This window comes from Pristiophorus japonicus, chromosome 15 (assembly GCF_044704955.1).
Source record: "Pristiophorus japonicus isolate sPriJap1 chromosome 15, sPriJap1.hap1, whole genome shotgun sequence".
NCBI classification, from domain to species: domain Eukaryota; kingdom Metazoa; phylum Chordata; class Chondrichthyes; family Pristiophoridae; genus Pristiophorus; species Pristiophorus japonicus.
Window position 1 is genome coordinate 4525449 of NC_091991.1, and position 23191 is coordinate 4548639.

The 23191-nt window shown below is 48.6% G+C and overlaps 1 protein-coding gene across 5 annotated transcripts in view; it reads left to right on the plus strand.

The window, feature by feature from the left end:
- The window catches only part of kitlga (kit ligand a), a 168601-nt gene that overhangs the window by 120457 nt on the left and 24953 nt on the right, over nucleotides 1–23191 (plus strand). For 3 of the 5 annotated variants that reach the window (XM_070901528.1, XM_070901527.1, XM_070901529.1), the window contains exon 6: nucleotides 16597–16722. The exons of the other annotated variants lie outside the window; for them this stretch is intronic. In XM_070901528.1, coding sequence (XP_070757629.1) covers nucleotides 16597–16722 — 126 coding nt within the window. The remainder of the gene's footprint in view (nucleotides 1–16596; nucleotides 16723–23191) is intronic. 5 annotated transcript variants of the gene reach the window in all.

Consider the following 23191-nt stretch of genomic DNA (forward strand, 5'->3'; position numbering starts at 1 on the left):
AGTGCTCACCATGAACTGTAGCTCTGATTCCCCACCCCAAGACCACTAAACTGTGGCACTTAACTGGACCAGCCACATAAATACTGTGGCTACAAGAGCGGGTCAGAGGCTGGGTATTCTGGGGCGAGTGTCTCACCTCCTGACTCCCCAAAGCCTTTCCACCATCTACAAGGCACAAGTCAGGAGTGTGATGGAATACTCTCCACTTGCCTGGATGAGCGCAGCTCCAACAACACTCAAGAAGCTCGACACCATCCAGGACAAAGCAGCCGCTTGATTGGCCCCCCATCCACCACCTTCAACATTCACTCCCTCCACCACCGGCTCCCCCTGGCTGCAGAGTGCACCATCTACAAGATGCACTGCAGCAACTCGCCAAGGCTTCTTCGGCAGCACCTCCCAAACCCACGACCTCTACCACCTAGAAGGACAAGGGCAGCAGGCGCATGGGACCACCACCACCTCCACGTTCCCCTCCCAGTCACACACCATCCTGACTTGGAAATATATCGCCGTTCTTACGGCTAAAGGGATCAAGGGGTATTGGAGAGAAAGGGGGAAAGGGGGTACTGAGGGAATGATCAGCCATGATCTTATTGAATGGCGGTGCAGGCTCGAAGGGCCGAATGGCCTACTCCTGCACCTATTTTCTATGTTTCCATGTTCCTTCATCGTCGCTGGGTCACAATCCTGGAATTCCCTCCCTAACAGCACTGTGGGAGCACCTTCACCACACGGACTGCAGCGGTTCAAGAAGGCGGCTCACCACCACCTTCTCAAGGGGCAATTAGGGATGGGCCATAAATGCCGGCCTTGCCAGCGATGCCCACGTCCCAGGAACAAATTTTTTTTTAAACTCCTCACCGCCCTCAGTCATTTCTTCCTCCGACAACCTACAATACTTATGATCTGAGCTTGGTGTCAACTAATTGCCGCTTCTCAATTACCTACTTTTCTGGCCACACCTTCCAACCTTGCTGGTATCCCGTACGATGTCATGGCTCTCCAACCTCGTTTCTCATTTCCCAAAGAAGCAGCCATAAAGATACTGCGTAAGGGTGGCCTGTGGGACTGCGGGGAATAACTTGGGATCCGCACAGTTCAGTGTCGGCAGGCATTGGCTCCTGGCCCAACAATTGTGAGCAGACCTTGGCCCAGCATTCGTGGCAGAAGTCTCGAAGGAGAGGTATCTTGGTGCAGCTTGTGCCGGGCAACGTGTCCTCCAGCAGAAAGCCTTGTCATCCTTAGTGTTGTGTACTTTGTGACTGGCAGAGCTTAGACTGCGTGTTTGACCCGATGTGCCAAAATAACCTCCTTCCGTGCTGCAATTTTCCAAAAAGAAACAAGGCACGTTTCCTGGACAAGTTGGTCGTAGAAAATAATTTCTTTCAGCTTTGTTTATTTATTTAAGTCAGAGGGGAAAAGGACATAGGATGTAGACTAAATATAGACTGCGTCAAATAAACAAAGCACTGGACAAAGACCATGAACACAGCAGAGACTCCCAGTGCAGTGCTGAGGGAGCGGATGTAAAAGATCCCATGGCACTATTTCAAAGAAGAGCAGGGGAGTTATCCCCGGAGTCCTGGCCAATATTTATCCCTCAATCAACATCACTAAAACAGATTATCTGGTCTAATTATCACATTGCCGTTTGTGGGAGCTTGCTGTGCGCAAATTGGCTGCTGCATTTCCTACATTACAACAGTGACCACACTCCAAAAGTACTTCATTGGCTGTAAAGCACTTTGGGATATTCTGAAGTCGTGAAAGGTGCTATATAAATGCAAGTTCTTTCAAATCTTTCTTTGCTTCACTGAATGGGTTGGCAATTCCAGGGATAATGATCAGGGAATTGTGGGTGTGCAACTCTTGATTTTCTGTCCAGCTCCCAGCAGTCCAATTGCTAAATCGGCCATTAACGTGGTGAAGCCAAATCTCCTTTGAGCTGAAGGGTTGGGTCAAGCACCCTTTCGCATATTTTCCAACAGCTGATTCTCTTTCTCCAATAACCTTCGATACGGAGAGGTTGTTTCCCCTGGCCGGAGAGCCAAGAACTGGGGGCATAGTCTCAGGGTAATTGTGAATCTTTGGAATTCTCCACCTCAAAGGGCTGTGGATGCTCAGTCATTGAGTATATTCAACAACAACAACTTGTATTTATGTAGTGCCTATCAAAGCCTCCCTGATAAAGTGCAACATCCCCACCGACACCTGGGAGTCCCTGGCCAAAGACCGCCCAAAGTGGAGAAAGTGCAAGTGGGAGGGCGCTGAGCATCTCGAGTCTCGTCGCCGAGAGCGTGCAGAAACCAAGCGCAGGCAGCGGAAGGAGCGTGCGGTAAACCAGGCTCCCCACCCACCCTTACCCTCAACCACTGTCTGTCCCACCTGTGACAGGGACTGTGGTTCCTGTATTGGACTGTTCAGCCACCTAAGGACTCATTTTAAGAGTGGAAGCAAGTCTTCCTCGATTCCGAGGGACTGCCTATGATGATGATGATGATGATTAACATAGTAAAACGTCCCAAGGCGGTTCACAGGAGTATTATTAGACAGAAATTGGACACCGAGCCACATAGAGAAATTAGGGCAGGTGAAGAGGTCGGTTTTAAGGAGCGTCTTAAAGGAGGAAAGAGAAGTAGAAAGGCGGAGAGGTTTAGGGAGGGAGTTCCAGAGCTTGGGGCCCAGGCAACAGAAGGCACGGCCACCGATGGTGGAGCGATTATAATCAGGGATGCTCAGGAGGGCAGAATTAGAGGAACGCAGATATCTCGGGGGAAGGGGGGTGGAGCTGGAGGAGAGATGAAGGAATTGAATGTAATATCTCCAAGTTTGCAGATGACACTAAGCTGTGAGGAGGATGCTAAGAGGCTGGCTGCAGGGTGACTTGGACAGGTTAGGTGAGTGGGCAAATGCATGGCAGATACAGTATAATGTGGATAAATGTGAGGTTATCTACTTTGGTGGCAAAAACAGGAAGACAGAATATTATCTGAATGGTGTCAGATTAGGAAAAGGGGAGGTGCAACGAGACCTGGGTGTCATGGTACATCAGTCACTGAAGGTTGGTATGCAGGTACAGCGGGTGGTGAAGAAGGCAAATGGCATGTTGGCCTTCATAGCTAGAGGATTTGAGTATAGAAGCAGGGAGGTCTTACTGCAGTTGCACAGAGCCTTGGTGAGGCCACACCTAGAATATTGTGTTCAGTTTTGCTCTGCTAATCTGAGGAAGGAAGTTCTTGCTACAGGAAGAGAGTACAGCGAAGGTTCACCAGACTGATTCCCGGGATGGCAGGACTGACATATGAGGAGACACTGAATCAACTGGGCTTGTATCCACTGGAAATTAGAATAATGAGAGGGGATCTCATAGAAACATATAAAATTCTGATGGGATTGGACAGGTTAGAGGCAGGAAGAATGTTCCTGTTGCTGGGGAGTTCCAGAACCACAGGTCACAGTCGAAGAATAAGGGGTAAGCTAATTAGAACTGAGATGAGGAGAAACTTCTTCACTCAGAGAATGGTTAACCCGTGGAATTCTCTACCGCAGAAAGTTGTTGAGGTCAGTTCGTTAGATATATTCAAAACAGAGTTAGATGTGGCCCTTACGGCTAAAGGGATCAAGGGGTATGGAGAGAAAGTGGGAAAGGGGTACTGAGGGAATGATCAGCCATGATCTTATTGAATGGCGGTGCAGGCTCGAAGGGCCGAATGGCCTACTCCTGCACCTAATTTCTATGTTTCTATGTTTCTATTACAGAGATAGGGAGGGGCAAGGTCATGGAGGGATTGGAAAACAGAATCAGAATTTTGAAATCGAGGCATTGCTTTACCGGGAGCCAATGGAGGTCAGCGAGCACAGATAGATTTTTAGACTCTGGGGAAATTGAGAGATATGGGGATCAGGCGGGAAAGTGGAGTTGAGGTCGAAGATCAGCCGTGATCTTATTGAATGGCGGAGCAGGTTCGAGGGGCCGAATGGCCGACTCCTGCTCCTAATTCTTATGTTCTTTATCAATAGCCACGTGGGCCTACAATAAATGTATGACCAAATAGCTTGGCTGTTTGGGGTTCAAAACAGGAAATGGATTAAAGAGCGAGATTATGGGTCAATTAAAAACAATGCAAAATGCTCAGTCATTTAAAAAGGCTTGAATAGGACATAGAAATATAGAAAATAGGTGCAGGAATAGGCCATTCAGCCCTTTGAGCCTGCACTACCATTCAATATGATCATGGCTGATCATTCACCTCAGTACCTCTTTCCTGCTTTCTCTCCATACCCCTTGATCCCTTTAGTCGTAAGGGCCATATCTAACTCCCTCTTGAATATATGCAATGAACTGGCATTGACAACTTTCTGCGGCAGAGAATTCCACAGGTTCACAATTCTCTGAATGAAGAAATTTCTCCTCATCAAAGTGATGGAAAATATTCCAGGAAACCCAGGGCACTGAATGGGGAATTTCTCCTCATCTCAGTTTTAAATGGACGGCCCCTTATTCTAAGACTATGTCCCCTAGTTTTAGTTCCCACTATGAGTGGAAATATCCTCTCTGCATCCACCTTGTCGAGCCCCCTCATTATCTTATATGTTTCGATAAGATTACCCCTCATTCTTCTGAACTCCGATGTGTATTGGCCCAACCTACTCAACCTTTCCTCATAAGATAATGGCACAAACTGACCCAAAGCTACTGAACAAAGCATCACACAGCAGTTCAAGTTCTGGTCACTTCTTACATTCCCGGTCTCCCACGGTTTGCCACAGCTGTTGGGCTTTCCTGTGGGAGGGAGGAGAAAGGGTCAGTGGCAGTCAACCAAGGAAATGCATCGATAGCATCTGTAAGGTTGTATACGGGCTGGACTATCCCATCTTAACTGATCACAGACTCCACAGTAAATAGCTTCATGACTAAGTACCAAACTTGGGTCAGTTTGTGCCATTATCTTATGAGGAAAGGTTGAGTAGGTTGGGCCAATACACATCGGAGTTCAGAAGAATGAGGGGTAATCTTATCGAAACATATAAGATAATGAGGGGGCTCGACAAGGTGGATGCAGAGAGGATATTTCCACTCATAGTGGGAACTAAAACTAGGGGACATAGTCTTAGAATAAGGGGCCGTCCATTTAAAACTGAGATGAGGAGAAATTTCTTCTCTGAGGGTTGTAAATCTGTGGAATTCTCTGCCCCAGAGAGCTGTGGAGGCTGGGTCATTGAATATATTTAAGGTGGAGATAGATGGATTTTTGAGCGATAAGGGAGTAAAGGGTTATGGGGAGCGGGCAGGGAAGTGGAGCTGATCAGATCAGCCATGATCTTATTGAATGGCGGAGCAGGCTCGAGGGGCCAAATGGCCGACTCCTGCTCCTATTTCTTATGTTCTTATGTTTATTAGAGAAGTCAATTGTTAACAGCAACAACGTGTATTTATATAGCGCCTTTAACCTACTGAAATGTCCCGAGGCGCTTCACAGGAGTATTACGAGATTTTTTTTTTTAATTCACACCAGGCCACATAAGTAGAAATTAGGGCAGGGGTAGGTTTTAAGAAGTGTCTTGAAGGAGGAAAGAGAGGTAGAGAGGCGGAGAGGTTTAGGGAGGGAGTTCCAGAGCTTGGGGCCCAGGCAACAGAAGACACGGCCACCGATGGTGGAGTGATTATAATCAGCGATGCTCAGGAGGGCAGAATTAGAGGAGCGCAGACATCTCGGGAGGTTGTGGGGCTGGAGGAGATTACAGAGATAGGGAGGGGGCGAGGGCCATGGAGGGATTTGTAAACAAAGAATCTGTGAACAGCAGCGGTTTGAATTAAGAGCATCCTTTTTTGTCCGTGAAAGGTATTGCCGCTGTTCAATGTCTTTTAACCATCAAGACACCACTGGTCAGTTCTATATTAGCGGGTAAAATGGATGGAGATTCAGGTTTGTTCTCTCCTGCCTTCCCACACCCTTCTATCCACAGTGCCAAGGTGATCTAATATGGCCAGTTGGAAGAACGATAAAATATGCCCCAATAATTCTTTATTGAAAGCACTGATCACTTGACAGGACTATGGAGAAAGCACAAGATGGGTGGGGCTAACTGGGCAGAGTTTTCACGGGACGAATGGGGTCCTTCTGTGCTGTATGTGTCGATGATTTGAGCGAATGAGATGGAGTAGATTGGGCTGATACTCAATGTTGTGTAGAACGATGAGAGGGGATCTCATCGAAACATACAGGATGCTGAGGGGGTTCAGCAGGGTAGATGCTGGGAGGATGTTTCCCTGGTTACAGAGTCGAGGACTGTGAGTCACAGTTTCAGGAAAAGGGGCCATTTAGGACTGAGGTGAGGAGGCATTTCTTCACTCAGGGCTGTGGATATTGAGTCGTTGAGTATATTCACGGCTGAGAGCGATTAGATTTAAGGGAATCAAGGTAACTGGGGATAGGGTGGGAAGGTTTGGGTTGGTTTTGTCTGACGGTGATGTTGAGTGATATAAAATTGTTACATCTAGTTCTTGGCCTGGTAATAATGAAGCAATAATGAATGACAAGGCATGTCTGTAATGGGAATTTTTCCACACCAGTGATTCACATAACACTATAATCACCAGCCTGGTTAAAAGTGATCTGCACACGTCAGGTCATGGGAGGCAAAATTCGGTTACTTAGTGCCACCATTAGCGCCAGAAAGGGGCGCTAAGGGGCCACTAAGCGCCTCCGGCCCACACGCCGCAGTGTGACAGCCCGCCGAGAACTTCACTGGTGATTTAGCGACGGCACTGTCATTTAGCGCTGCGCACTCTAGCTCCGCCCACTTGGTGATGTCACTGAATGTGTCACGCACTAAGCGACGCGTTTCTGAAATTGGCTGCTTTGGCCTGCCGTAGCGACCGGCGCTGCTCCCGACAGCGGGAAGCAGACGGTGTACAGCGGATCCTGAGGCCATAGCGCAGGGAGTGAAGAGCCAAGTGTCGAGAGCCAATTACTTACCTCTCTTCCCTGTGGGGAGCCTCCCTTCCATTGTTCTGCAGGGTTCACATGGCCGAACTCACCCACCCCCCTTTCGGCGCTGGGCATGCTGGTATCCTCGCGCCTCAACTTGAGAAAGGTTCCCGCGATACCGCCCCGCGATGGACCGTTAGCGCCCCAAGACGATTGTGGATCGCTTCCCTCAGTGCTCCCCTCCCCTCTTGGGGGCGATACAACCGAATATCGCACTTCGAGGCGATAGACATTGCCCGGCGCTAAAGGTAACGCCCCGGCACCGCCTCAAAGCGGGCGGTAACGAATTTCTAGCCCTATAGTATTTACAGCACAGAAACAGGCCCAACTAGTCTGTGCTGGTGTTAATACTCCACACGACTCTCCACCCATTCCATCTACCCCATCTCAGCCTTTCACTATGTCCTTCGATTCCGCTTTCTCTCACACACTCACTCGTTTCTTTTGAAAGCATCTAAGCTATTCGCCTAACCTCTCTCTTGTTAGGTAAAGAAATTTCTCCTTATTTGATTTGTCATTTTTATATAGATGTTTTTAATTGCAATAGAATGGCTTTGTAAATAGGGGCATTGAATACACAGGCAAGGAAGTTATGTTGAACATTTACAAATCTCTGGTGAGGCCCCAGCTGGAGTAGTGTGTCCAATTCTGGGCACCACACTTTAGGAAGGATGTCAAGGCCTTGCGAGAGGGTGCGGAGGAGGTTTACGAGGATGATACCAGGGGGATGAGGGAGATTGGAGAAGCTGGGGTTGTTCTCCTTAGAACAGAGAAGGATAAAGGGAGACCTAATAGAGGTGTTCAAAGTGATGAGGGGCTCGAATTTGGTGAAGGCCCCCGCCCGCCCAAAGGACCACCGGTGGCCGCTGAGGTGCCTGACGGTTCTTTGGATGAGGTTTTCATCGCCGAGGTCCCTCGAAGGTCAGCAGGCGGCAAATGGATGACGTACGCGGCCAATCTGAGCAGCACCGGGCGGGAGGTATCATTCTCGGCGGCAGAGGCGCTTGCCGCCCAAGTTTCACCGAGGATGGAGTCGGGCCCACGGAGGGTCGAGCAGCTGAAAAAAAACAACAACAGCAAAAATAAAATCCATCGGACGACCTTCGGGGGACCCCATCGAGGTAAGTAGCTGTGAACATATTTTTTTTTGTAAGTGTACTAAGCTTTTTCTCGGGATCTTCATCCCGACCGTCGGGGACAGACCGGCCTCCTCGCGGCGGCCCAGCCCCGTTCTCCCGCCCGCACCAATCTGGCATCTCGGCGGGCGGGGGTCCACTTACGCCACTCGGCCGTCCGCTGACGTCAGCGGGCGCTCCCCGGCGGCCCTCCCCTCCCCCGCCCGCTCTCGCCCAAATGGAAAGTGGCGCTGGGCGGAACCCGAGGAGGAGTGTCGGCGGCAGTGGGCGGTGAGTCCGTCAAATTCGGGCCCGAGGGGGCTTTGGGAGAGCAAGTCGGGAAAAATTGTTTCCTCCGGCAAGTGGGTGGGTCACCAGAGGCCAGGAGATTTAAATTCATTGGCCAAAGAACGAGAGGAGAGATGAGGGGAAATGTTCACACAGAGGGTGTGTCGTGATCTGGAACGCACTGCCTGAAAGGGGGGTGCGATCAAATTCCACAGGAACTCTGAAAAGGCAATTGGACGAGTATTTGAGGAGGGTTATGGGGGGAGCAGTGCTGGGGGTTGGGACTAAATTGGGAACTCTGAAAGTGCCGGCGCAGGCAGGACTAGGCCGACTGGCCTCCGTCAGTGCTGTGAGGTTCTGATTCTGTAATGAGAGAAATTAATGAAAGGGGAAAAGGACACAAACAACAGGACGTGCTATCAGTGGGGGGCATCCTGGACAGTGGCTCTGTGTTTATTGTGGGCTTTACAATGCACCTGTACTCAAATGTTCCGGTTGTAAACTCATAAAAGACTCCCCTTCAGTGTGCCGGTGTCATGAACTTCAGTCGTTTGTTTAACAGCACTCCACGAAAGGGGCTTGTAATATCAACATGCAACTGGAAGTTAAGGTGCAATCTTATCATCTTAGAAATGTGATAATGAATGGCATAGAATCACCTCAAAGATTACTATAAAAAAAGAAAGACTTGCATTTATATAGCGCCTTTCACGACCACCTGACGTCCCATAGCACTTTACAGCCAATGAAGTACTTTTGAAGTGTAGTCACTGTTGTAATGTGGGAAACGCGGCAGCCAATTTGCGCACAGCAAGCTCCCACAAACAGCAATGTGATAATGACCCAGATAATCTGTTTTTGTTGTGTTGATTGAGGGATAAATATTGGCCCAGGACACCGGGGATAACTCCCCTGCTCTTCTTCGAAATAGTGCCATGGGATCTTTTATGTCCACCTGAGAGAGCAGACGGGGCCACGGTTTAACGTCTCATCCGAAAGACAGCACTCCCGACAGTGCAGCACTCCCTCAGCACTGCACTGAGAGTGTCAGCCTAGATTTATGTGCTCAAGTCTCTGGCGTGGGATTGAACCCTCAATCTTCGGAGAGGTAAATTTTCCGGCAGTTGAATGGGTACTTGCCCCTTTAAAAGCCACCGCCGGTTTCAGGTAAAGTCGGGGCTCTGGGCTAGTTGTCACTTCGATGACCCCCGTAATGGTTAACAGCGCGAACTGCTAATTGAGGAGGCCCGGAGGGCACCGTGAACCATTAACATCCGCTTGTCTGCACTCCTCTAATTCTGCCCCCTTGAGCATCCCTGATTATAATCGCTCCATCATCGGTGGCCGTGCCTTCTGTTGCCTGGGCCCCAAGCTCTGGAACTCCCTCCCTAAACCTCTCCACCTCTCTATCTCTCTTTCCTCCTTCAAGGCGCTCCTTAAAACCTACCTCTTTGACCAAGCCTTTGGTCACCTGCGCTAATTTCTACTTACGTGGCTTGGTGTCACATTTCTTGTGAAGAGCCTCAGGACGTTTCACTACGTTCAAGGCATTATATAAATACAAGTTTTTGTTGTTCTATGAAATTACACCAAGTTCCAAGCGCCCCAGTTGGTCAGTTTCCCAGCAGTCGGAAAGCGGTGACTTCGGGAAGTTTCGGGAGTTATTTCATTGCGTTAGTTTCAAGCGTCCAGCGCGCCCAGCGGTGAATCGTGTCGGCACGAGCGCACCCGCTGTCCGCGGTCGAGACTGTTCTAGCAAATTGCCCCCAGCATTACCCGTGGTCAGTTGGTCAACGTGGATTTGTTTACACACAGGCTGACGATGGGTGGGAGATAAACACTTGACCGAGACGCCTAGAGGCCAGAGCATGCAACTGCACCGTGATCGGTTGACATTGAACGGGGCGAATGTTGGCCGAGAGTGGGTCATATTCACCTTCGCCGCCCACCCGCGTTGTCCCGCCACGGTAGAATCTGCCCGACTTTCATCGGCAATGGGCCAGGGTACCGCCCATGTGGTGAAGGTGAAAATTCTTCCCAGCAATGGACGAGGGTAAACGCTGACACAAAGAAGTGACCTAAATTTGTGACGAGAGGAAGTAAGGTTTGTGGAAGCCTTAGATTTGTAACAATGTGCATACATATCAAATGCAGCCTCAATCAGGTCTGATCGAGGACACGGCGGAAACCTGAAGCAAGTCACAGAGTTTCAGTCTCACTCAGCCTGGACATCAAAAAACATGAAGTAACTCTTTGTAACAAAAAAACGTTGTACTCGCACATTTTTTTTGGTTAGGTTTTTTCTGGGTCAGCCAGTTGACGGAAAGTTACGGGAACTCATCACTTAGAGTCTCCAATGGAAACGAGAGAGAGAGAGAGAGAGAGAGAGAGAGAGAATGAATGAATGTATATTATATATATAGCGCCTTTCGTGACCACCGGACGTCTCAAAGCACTTTACAGCCAATGAAGTACTTTTGGAGTGTCGTCACTGTTGTAATGTGGGAAACGTGGTAGGCAATTTGCGCACAGCAAGCTCCCATAAACAGCAATGTGATAACGACCAGATAATCTGTTTTTGTGATGTTGATTGAGGGATAAATATTGGCCCCAGGACACTGGGGTTAACTCCCCTGCTCTTCTTCGAAATAGTGCCCTGGGATCTTTTACGTCCGTCTGAGAGGGCAGACGGGGCCTCGGTTTAACATCTCATCTGAAAGACAGCCCCTCCAACAGTGCAGCACTCCCTCAGTACCCATCTCATAGGCAGTCCCTCAGAATCGAGGAAGACTTGCTTCTACTCTTAACATGAGTTCTCAGGTGGCTGAACAGTCCAATACGAGAGCCACGGTCCCTGTCACAGGTGGGACAGATAGTCTTTGAGGGAAAGTGTGGGTGGGACTGGTTTGCCGCACGCTCCTTCCGCTGCCTGTGCTTGGTTTCTGCACGCTCTCGGTGACAAGACTCGAGGTGCTCAGCGCCCTCCCGGATGCACTTCCTCCACTTAGGGCGGTCTTTGGCCAGGGACTCCCAGGTGTCGGTGGGGTTGTTGCACTTTATCAGGGAGGCTTTGAGGGCGCTCAGCACTGTGCTGGGAGTGTCGGCCTAAATTTATGTGCTCATCCCAAGAGTGGGACTTGAACCCACGACCTTCTGACTCAGAGGCGAGAGTGCTTACCCACTGAGCCACGGCTGACACTTGTTAGCAAGGATGCAGGCGTTGTGACTCCCCTCCCTAGTGTGTGCGGCGGTAACCAGCTAAAACTGCACAGTCAACGAGCACTAGGAATGTTGCTGCTGCTTGTCCAGTCGGAGGAAGCTTACTCATGGAATATCTGGTTCTCATTCTGGAAGAATCCCAGACCCAATGAGTCATGTTGGCTGTTCAGTGTTAGGATGGGGTTTTTTTTAATCGCAAAGATCATTGGATTCAAAAGGAATTTCCTACTGCGTATCGCATTCTTCCAGCACTAGGTATCATACAATCCTAGAACAGCATGGCACAGGAGGAGGCCATTCGGCCCATCGAATCTGCGCTGGCTCTTTCGAAGAGCCATCCTGTCAGTCCCGCTCCCCCGCTCTTTCCCACAGCCCTGTAAATTGTTTCTGTTACAAGTATTTACCCAACTCCTGTTTGAAGGCTACTATTGAATCTGTACCCACAGCCCTCTCAGGCAGCACCTCCCAAATCCTAAACACTCGCTGCATAAAAAAGCTTTTTCTCATGTCGCCCCTTTTGCCAATCGCCTTAAATCTGCGCCCTCTGGTTATCAACCCTTCAGCCATCGGAGACAGTCTCTCTTTATTTACTCTTAACTAAACCTTTCACGATTTTGAACACCTCCACCAAATCTCCACTTGGCCTCCTCTGCTCCCAAGACCACAGCCCCAGCTACTCCGGTCTAGCCACGTAACTGTAATCGCTCGTTTCTGGAACTATTCTAGTAAAGCTCTGTTGCACCCTCTCGAAAGCCTTACATTGTTCCTGAAGCGTGGTGCCCAGAATTGGACACAATACTCCAGCCTGGGGTCTACGCAGAGTTTTAGATGAGAAACAACCGACAGAGGAGACTGCAAAGTCTGGTGACAATGATCAGAGAGTTCAGGCTTTAGGAAGATAATGGCCATAAATTTCCCTGGAATTGTTTGCGTTACCCAAGTGTAATTTTGCCAGAAGTGCATCGTTAACGCACCGAGACAGGGTGTGCCGTCTTCCACCACACCTCCAGTGTTGCTGTGGCAACAGAGCGGGAGCACTTCTGGGGAAATTCTGGCCAATATTTAGATAGACAACAGTCATTCAGCCACGTTACAGTAATAGTTTGGGTGCCAGGCCGTCCTAGATGCACAGCTAAATCTTATCTCTGTCCATATCTTGCTAAGTAGTACGCACTGTGTGATCTACAAGCTCACAATGACTAAACGTGGGTTAAGCGTATATTGTGCACCATGCCAGGTATCAAACGTTAAAGAACGGCTTCGGACTCTTTTCCAACACAACTCTGAAACGTTTCCAGGTGGAGAAATGTTTGTTGGGTAAAGGATAGCAAGGGAGATGGAGTTAGGCTGCTGATCAGCCATGATCGCAGTGAATGGCCAACTCCAGTCCCAGTCTTCCTAGATGTTTGAAAATGGTGTGATGGCCTTCATTCCAGGCACACCGTCTCAAATCCGGCCGTCTGAAAATCAGAGTTGTCCGAAAACCGGACATTTTTGAGAAGATCCCATTGGATGTTCAGTAAAAATAAAATTCGGAATTATTGTCCAGAAACCGGCAGGGACCTGACGAGTTATCGGCTTCGCCGCGATGTTTTAAATGGCCTGCCATCGGTCCGAGCCTTGCCGAATGACCCTGGACCCGGCCCGACCCCACCTGACCCACGTACTCTGTGTAGAAACATAGAAAATAGGTGCAGGAGTAGGCCATTCGGCCCTTCGAGCCTGCACCACCATTCAATAAGATCATGGCTGATCATTCACCTCAGTACCCCTTTCCTGCTTTCTCTCCATCCTCCTTGACCCCTTTAGCCATAAGGGCCACATCTAACTCCCTCTTGAATATATGCAATGAACTGACATCAACACCTCTCTGCGGCAGGGAATTCCACAAGTTAACAACTCTGAGTGAAGAAGTTTCTCCTCATCTCAGTTCTAAATGGCCTGCCCCTTATCCTAAGACTGTGTCCCCTGGTTCTGGACTTCCCCAACATCGGGAACATTCTACCCGCATCTAACCTGTCCCGTCCCGTCAGAATCTTATATGTTTCTATGAGATCCCCTCTCATTCTTCTAAACTCCAATGTATAAAGGCCCAGTTGATCCAGTCTCTCCTCATATGTCAGTCCTGCCATCCCAGGAATCAGTCTGGTGAACCTTCGCTGCACTCCCTCAATAGCAAGAACGTCCTTCCTCAGATTAGGAGACCAAAACTGATCACAATATTCCAGGTAAGGCCTCACCAAGGCCCTGTACAACTGCAGTAAGACCTCTCTGCTCCTATACTCAAATCCCCTAGCTATGAAGGCCAACATACCATTTGCCTTCTTCACCACCTGCTATACATGTATGCCAATTTTCAATAACTGATGAACCATGACACCCAGGTCTCGATGCACCTCCCCTTCTCCTAATCTGCCACCATTCAGATAATATTCTGCCTTCGTGTTTTTGTCCCCAAAGTGGATAACCTCACATTTATCCACATTATACTGCATCTGCCATGCATTTGCCCACTCACCTAACCTGTCCAAGTCACCCTGCAGCCTCTTAGTGTCCCCCTCACAGCTCACACCGCCACCCAATTTAGTGTCATCTGCAAACTTGGAGATATTACACTCTATTCCTTCATCTAAATCATTGATGTATATTGTAAAGCTGGGGTCCCAGCACTGAGCCCTGCGGCACTCCACTAGTCACTGCCTGCCATTCTGAAAAGGACCCATTTATCCCGACTCTCTGCTTCTTGTCTGTCAACCAGTTCTCTATCCACGTCAGTACATTACCCCCAATACCATGTGCTTTAATTTTGCACACCAATCTCTTGTGTGGGACCTTGTCAAAAGCCTTTTGAAAGTCCAAATGCACCACATCCACTGGTTCTCCCTTGTCTACTCTCCTAGTTACATCCTCAAAAAATTCCAGGAGATTGGTCAAGCATGATTTCCCCTTCATAAATCCATGCTGACTTGGACTGATCCTGACACTGCTTTCCAAATGCGCTGTTATTTCATCTTTAATAATTGATTCCAACATTTTCCCCACTACTGATGTCAGGCTAACCAGTCTATAATTACCCGCTTTCTCTCTCCCTCCCTTTTTAAAAAGTGGTGTTACATTAGCTACCCTCCAGTCCATAGGAACTGATCCAGAGTCGATCGACTGTTGGAAAATGATCATCAATGCATCCACTATTTCTAGGGCCACTTCCTGGTACTCTGGGATGCAGACTATCAGGCCCCGGGGATTTATCGGCCTTCAATCCCATCAATTTTCCTAACACAATTTCCCGCCCAATAAGGATATCCTTCAGTTCCTCCTTCTCACTAGACCCTCGGTCCCCTAATACTTCCAGAAGGTTATTTGTGTCTTCCTTCGTGAAGACAGAACCAAAATATTTGTTCAATTGGTCTCCCATTTCTTTGTTCCCCATTATAAATTCATCTGAATCCGACTGCAAGGGACCTACGTTTGTCTTCACTAAACTTTTTCTCTTCACATATCTATAGAAGCTTGTACAGTCAGTTTTTATGTTTCCGGCAAGCTTCCTCTCGTACTCTATATTCCATCTCTTAATTAAACCCTTTGTCCTCCTCTGCTAAATTCTAAATTTCTCCCAGTCCTCACCGCAGAGTTATTGCTTTTTCTGGCTAATTTATATGCCTCTTCCTTGGATTTAACACTAGCTTTAATTTCCCTTGTTAGCCACGGTTGAGCCACCTTCCCCGTTTTATTTTTACTCCAGACAGGAATGTACAATTGCTGAAGTTCATCCATGTGATCTTTAAATGTTTGCCATTGCCTATCCACTGTCAACCCTTTAAGTATCATTTGCCAGTCTATTCTCGCCAATTCACGCCTCAAACCATCGCAGTTATCTTTCCTTAAGTTCAGAACCCTAGTTTCTGAATTAACTGTGTCACTCTCCATCTTAATAAAGAATTCTACCATGTTATGGTCATTCTTCCCCAAGGGGCCTCGCACAACAAGATTGCTAATTAGTCCTTTCTCATTACACATCACCCAGTCTTGGATGGCCAGCTCCCTAGTTGGTTCCTCGACATATTGGTCTAGAAAACCATCCCTAATACACTCCAGGAAATCCTCCTCCACCGCATTGCTACCAGTTTGGTTAGCCCAATCAATATGTAGATTAAAGTCACCCATGATAACTGTTGTACCTTTGTTGCATGCATCCCTAATTTCTTGTTTGATGCTGTCCCCAACCTTACTAATACTATTTGGTGGTCTGTACACAACTCCCACTAACGTTTTCTGCCCCTTGGTATTCCATAGCTTCACCCATTCCGATTCCACATCATCCAAGCTAATGTCCTTTCTTACTATTGCATTCATTTCCACTCGGTGTCTCGGTAGCACACGCACGTTCTTGATTTTCTTGTCCGAAATCCAGAAACCATCACGGTCTGGGTCCCGAGGTTACCGGATTTGTGAGGTTGTACCTGTACTGGGTGTTTTCCGTGTCGATGTACAAAAGATTGAAATGTGTGCGCGCTAAGCTCTCGATAATGCTCCTTCCAGCTCGATGATAAGACGGTCTGTTTGATTCGACTAAGACGGCCAGTTGCACATGCGTGTCTTTGGTCAGTCATTGGGAACAGCTAAAGGGAAATCCCTGTATTGCTCCCTTGTCCTGGGTGGGAAACAATGGGGAGCAAAAAAGTAGAACTCGTGACCACAGGGAGTAACCGAGGCGAATTGCATGGATGCATTTAAGGGGAAGCCAGATGAACACATGGAGGAGAAAGGAACGGAAGGATCTGCTGACAGTGTTTTATGAAGCGGGGGTGGGAGGAGGCTCGTGTGGAGCAGAAACGCTGGCACAGACCATTGGGCCACAATGGCCTGCCTCTGTGCTGTGGACTCCATGTAAGTTGTGGGACGTTCAGTGAAAGAATCACATAATTTGCTACGTGTCTTTCATGTAACACACTGACAGCACCCCACCCTTTTCTACCCAGGGCATGGCTCCAACTCCACTGCACATACTCTGGAGCAGACAAATAAAACCCGTGCACGCAAGTGTCAACACACAGCTCCGGAGCTGGGTAGGCTGGTCCGTGCTAAAAGACACTCTCTCACAGCCAGTAAGTATTTACTAATTGCTGCACGAGGAAAGGTGTAGAATGACCCAAGGCCTGTGTGTGTCTGTGTGTGTATATATTAAGGGCTGGGTTTTTGGTTTTGATGTTCTTGGGGCGAGTTGATAAAGTTAGCGCCTGGGAACAGTTTTCGCCTCAATCAGTAACATTGGGCAGCTGGGCCCTGAATCGGGGGGCACAGCGTTAAGGGAGGCGTTGTACACCTCTCTCGGGTGCTAGCGTGGGAAACTCGCGAGTTAAAGAGCCGGGCCGGGAGCGCTCCCAGAGACGCCTGGGGTTTGGGGGGCGGGGGGGTGAAATAAAAACCTGTTTTAAAAAAATAACAATACATTGCCCACACCACAACAAAAATCGCAAAAAAACTTAAAAGATACAACAATCTCGCTTACCTCAGGAGTCCATTACTCACCTCTCCGCTGTCGGGATGGTGGGACCGCCCTGATTTCCCAGGCGGTCAGTGTGGGGCACGCTGCGGGGGGTGTACGGGTCGGTCAAAAGTCAAAACGCGCGCCGGTGTCGCGACCAGGGGCGTTGCACACCGGGCGCAGCTCTTCCGGGCGCTAAACCGGAGCCGAGGATCGCCGCGGGGCGCTGGAGGCTGACCGCCCGCCCAGAACACCTCACCCCCGCCACTGCCACCGCACCGGGGCGCAAAACGGAGCGGAGAGGATCCGAAAATCCGGCCTAACTCTTTACAAGTCGAGCATTTTTCTTCTGCCCAGTGCAAAAATCCTCACCTCAGGCCCAACGATTTGGGAATGCGAAAGCATGGAATGATCCCACATGGCATGTTGGGAGTTGGGTGGTGACAGTACCCTTATGGTCATCAGGTCCACGGGAAGCCAATGGCATTTCATTTTTGCCAACTCTTCTCCCCACTCAGCGTGCAAGCGAATATTGAATGAGCTGAGGTGAAGCATTCCGAGGGACACGAGGGGTCAGGGGTCCATTTAGACTTTGGACGAGAGTGTAAAGTGGGGGTTTATCGGATCAGCCATCTCTCCCAATTTTCATCTCCCCCCTCCCCCCCTCCCCCCCAAAAAAAAATTGGGAGAGATGCGTGACGGGTGCCTGATCAAAATATCCCCCGTTTTAATCTATCACCCAAAGTTGAAATTACCCCCCTGCCTCCAAAGTTAATAGACTGGAGGTATTATGATTTACAGATAGATTATACAATGGCTTGTCGCAATGCAGCTGATGATAACGGTGGCAAAGTGATAGCTACTTGACTGAGTCATTACTCTGAGCACGGCGTTGGTGAATGATGTCCCTCGAGGATGTGCTGATGTGATTCTGATATCCGTCCGTCAGCTAATGGCTCAAGATTTGCTCATATACATTTCAAAAGAAAAATGTAGAAGAGTATGAAAGACTTGCATTTATATAGTGCCTTTCACAACCACCGGACATCCCAGAGCGTTTTACAGCTAATGAAGTACCTTTGGAGTGTGGTCACTGTTGTAATGTGCGAAACGCGGCAACCAATTTTCGCACAGCAAGCTCCCACAAACAGCAATGTGATAATGACCAGATATTTGTTTTTTAGTGATGTGAATTGAGGGATAAATATTGGCCCCAGGACACCAGGGAGAACTTCCCTGCTCTTTCTTGAAATAGTGCCGTGGGATCTTTTACGTCCACTTGAGAGAGCAGACGGGGCCTCGGTTTAACGTCTCCTCCAAAAGACGGCACCTCCGACAGTGCAGCACTCCCTCAGCACTGCGAGTGTCAGCCTGGATTTTTGTGCTCAAGTCTTTAGAGTGGGACTTGAACCCACAACCTTCTGACTCTGAGGCGCGGGTGCTGCCCACTGAGCCACGGCTGACTGTAAACTTCCAAAAGGCTTTTTGACAAAGTTCGGCAGGAAAGGCTAAACCTGAAAGTGTTACTAATTCAGAGTAACTTTGAGAATGGATAACGAAGGGCAGAAAGGTTTTCATTAGAGCAGTATAAGTATATATCTTTGCATATTTGTTCCAATAAAGATATATGCAATAAAATTATGCTACTGTTGAGAAGTTTATCAAGCATGAAGCAAGTAAGGTGATGGATATGGTAATGCAAATTATATTTCTCATGCTGTGACAGGGAGAGAGAATATGGAGATAAGCATATCCATGAGCCAAACCACCCTCTTGATCCCTTATGTTTAAAGGCAAAAGGACTACACAATAGGAAGGGATGGGGCACAGCAGGCAGCAACAGGTTGACCCCAGACCTTATGGAACTCACTCCATATGAGACAGCATAGGCTAATGGGTTTGAGACGAGATCTCTGTAATCTCCTCCAGCCCCACCCCCCTTCCGAGATATCTGCACTCCTCTAATTCTGCCCTCCTGAGCATCCCTGATTATAATCGCTCCACCATCGGTGGCCGTGCCTTCTGTTGCCTGGGCCCCAAGCTCTGGAACTCCCTCCCTAAACCTCTCCACCTCTCTTTCCTCCTTCAAGACGCTCCTTAAAACCTCCCTGTTTGACCAAGCTTTTGGTCACCTGAGCTAATTTCTCCTTATGCAGCTCGGTGCCAATTTCTTTTATCTCATACCACTCCTGTGAAGCACCTTGGGACATTTCACTACGTTAAACACGCTATATAAACCCAAGTTGTTGTTGTCCAATTAGTCCCACTCCCCCTGCCCTTTCCTCATAGCCCTGCAGATTTTTCCAGTAGAGTGCGGGACTGGATAGTACAGGCAGAGGGGTCTGAGGTGTTGGCAGAAAACTGCTGAATTCAGCAGATCAGATAGAATCTGTGGAGAGAACATGACAGATTGAAGGTTTGAGTGTGCATGCTTTCAGCAAAATATTCCTTGTTCTCAGAGATCCCCAGTTGCAACAGTTGACAGATTTGGGTGATCGGTAGCAGACCGGTTATGTGACTGTAATAGTAATCCGGAAACATAAGTTCAAATCCCACCATGGCAACTGGGGAAATTCAAATTCAGTTAATTAAATCAATCAGGAATGAAATGTGACTCCAGACTCACAGCAATGTGGTTGACCCTTAACTGCCCTCTGTGGTTCAAGAAGGCGGTTCACCAGCTTCTGAAGGGCAGTTATGGATGGGCAATAGAAGCTGGCCTTGCCAGCGATGCCCACATCCCGGGAACAAATCAAAGAGTGGCACAGTGACATGAGCACCAGGGAAACCTAGGAGCTGGACTGTAGCACACCTTCATGGTTGGCAAAGGAAGTGGGCATGCATCAGTGAGCCTACAGAATGTGAAAGATAAATAGATAGAGCCTTTCACGACCAACGGACGTCTCAAAGCACTTTACAGCCAATGAAGCACTTTTGGAGTGTCGTCACTCTTGTAAAGCATTTATATAGCGCCTTTCACAATCACCGAGGCATTATTGAAGTGTAGTCACTGTTGTTAAGTGGGATACACGGCAGCCAATTTGTGCACAGCAAGCTCCCACACACAGCAATGTGATGATGATTGGATAGTCTGGTTCAGTGGTAAATATTGGCCAGGACACTGGGGATAACTCCCCTGCTCTTCTTCAAAATAGTGCCGTGGGATCTTTCATTATCCACCTGAGAGAGCAGACAGGGCCTCGGTTTAACGTCTCATCTGAACAACCTCTGACAGTGCAGCACTCCCTCAGCACTGCACTGGGAGTGTCAGCCTAGATTCTTTTTGCGCTCAAGTCCCTGGAGTGGAACTCGAACCCACAACCTTCTGCCTCCAAGGCAGGGGTGCTGCCCACTGAGCCACGGCTGACACTAATATAAAATAAAGATAGAACACCACTGTAAAAAGCAGCAGCAACGAGGAGAGTCTGAAACTGTCCAGGTTAAGTCAGCCAGACATGTTACAAAAGTAAATTCTGCGAATACTTTACTCCAATTGTTCTCTGGCGCAGCGCGGTCCCTTTAAGCGGGCCAGTCTAAATGCTGCGCATGCGCAGTTTCTACATCGAAAGGCCAGGTGTGCGGGATCGCTGGAGCACTGCGCGGCCACACGGCCGAAAGGGAACGTTGCTTCGCTCTGTGCTTTACTCCCGCCCTCCCTTTGAAGGATATGTCACTTCCTCTCCCTCCCAGTGAAATACACTACTTCCTGATAGAGGCAGGTAAATCACAGGCCTGAAAGTGTACGAGACTGGCTGAGGCCGGGAGGGAAGGTTAGTGACAGCTAGAATCACAGATATTTACAGCACGGAAGGAGGCCATTCGGCCCATCGTGTCCGCGCCGGCCGACCAAGAGCTCCCCAGCCTAATCCCACTTTCCAGCTCGGTCCGTAGCCCTGCAGGTTACGGCACTTCAGACACACACTCAAGTACTGTTTAAATGTGGTGAGGGTTTCTGCCTTTACCACCCTTTCAGGCCGTGAGTTCCAGACCCCACCACCCTCTGGGTGAAAACATTTCCCCTCAAATCCTCTCTAAACCTCCTACCAGTTACTTTAAATCTATGCCCCCTGGTTATTGACTCAGTTGCTAAGAGAAATAGGTCCTTCCTATCCACTCTATCTAGGCCCCTCATAATTTTATACACCTCAATAAGGACTCCCCTCAGCCTCCTCTGTTCCAAGCAAAACCTAGCCAATCCACTGAACCACTTCCCTGGGGAGGAACAGAGGAGCATAGGAACAGGAGGAGGCCATTCAGCCCCTCGAGCCTGTTCTGCCTTTCAATTAGATCGTTGCTGATCTGTATCTTAACTCCATTCAGCCTCCTTGGTTCCGTAACCCTTGAGACCCTTGCCTAACAAAAATCTATCAGTCTTATTCTTGAAATTTGCAATTGGCCCCCAACCTGTCAGCTGTGGCTCAGTGGGCAGCACTCTCGCCTCTGAGTCAGAAGGTCGTGGGTTCAAGTCCCATGCCAGAAACTTGAGCACATAAATCCAGGCCGACACTCCCAGTGCTGTACCGAGGGAGTGCTGCACTGTCGGAGGTGCCATCTTTTGGATGAGACGTTAAACCAAGGCCCCGTCTGCTCTCTCAGGTGGACGTAAAAGATCTCGTGGCACTATTTCAAAGAAGGGCAGGGGAATTATCCCCAGTGTCCTGGCCAATATTTATTCCTCAACCAACATAATAAAACGGATTATATGGTCATTATCACATTGCTGTTTGGCTTGAGTGTTTCCCACATTACAACAGTGACTACACTCCAAAATTACTTCATTGGCTGTAAAGCGCTTTGAGATGTCCGGTGACCGTGAAAGGCGCTATATAAATGCAAGTCTGTCTTTCTTTCAACCTCAACAGCTTTTTGGGGGAGAGAGTTCCAGACTCCCACTGCCCTGTGTGTGAAGTGTTTCCTGATATCACCCCTCAACGGCCAGGCTCTAATTTTAAGGTTATGCCCACTTGTTCTGAGGAAATAGTTTCCCTCTATCGACCCCTATTGAATCGTTTAATCATCTTAAACACCTCAATTAGATCACCCCTTAACCTTCTCTACACCTGGGAAAGCAAGCCGAGTCTATGCAACCTGTCCTCATAATTGAACCCATTTAGCCCCGGTATCATTCTGGTGAATTTGTACTCCCCCCCCCCCCCCTCCCTTTTATCCTTAATAAAAACAGAACATGCTGGAAATCTCAGCGGGTCAAGGCAGCATCTGTGGAGAGAAACAGAGTTAATGTTTCGGGTCGATGACCCTTCACCAGAACTGGCGAATGTTCAAAAAGAACAGATTCTTCAGGAGCACTGAAAGGGGGAGAGGAGGAAAGAACAAAAGGGAAGGTCTGTGATAGGGTGGAGGACAGGAGAGATTAGAGAGACAAAGGGGATGATGGGCCGACTTTAGAAGGGTAATGGCCGGCGTTAAAAAAAGATTAGTTTAGGTATGGTGTGAATGGTGGGATAATTACCAGCTGCCATGGGAAACACAGAGAGAAAATACATCAGAGCAAAATCTGGGCCGAGGTTCTGGTCAGAAATTGTTGAACTCGATATCGAGTCCAGAGGCTGTAAAGTGCCTCGATGAAAGATGAGGTGCTGTTCCTCGAGCTCGCATTGGGCTTTATTGGAACAGTGCAGGAGACCGAGGACGGAGAGGTCAGAGTGGGAGGTACAATGTCCAGATCAGAAAGGCCTTTGAATCGAGACTCTTGAAGATTCTTGGTGAATGTGTGTAAAGCTACCATGCAGGTTTACAAGATTGGGCTTGCTTAGCTATTAGGAGCTGATGGTTGCGGTAATTATAGTTTCAAAAGAAAACCCATTTAGACATCTTACAAAGGAGCTTGCATTGCTAATTGTTTCTTAGAATATGGCTCCTACAGTAAATGGAACTTTAGGCTCTTACCGAGACTCTGCCCTAATTACACTGACTTATCTTCCACTTAATTTTCAATTGTTTCCTGTAGAGAGACTAGAAAAGCTGGGATTGTTCTCCTTGGAGCAGAGATCGTTAAGGGGCGATTTACAACATAAGAACATAAGAAATAGGAGCAGGAGTAGGCCATACGGCCCCTCGAGTCTGCTCCG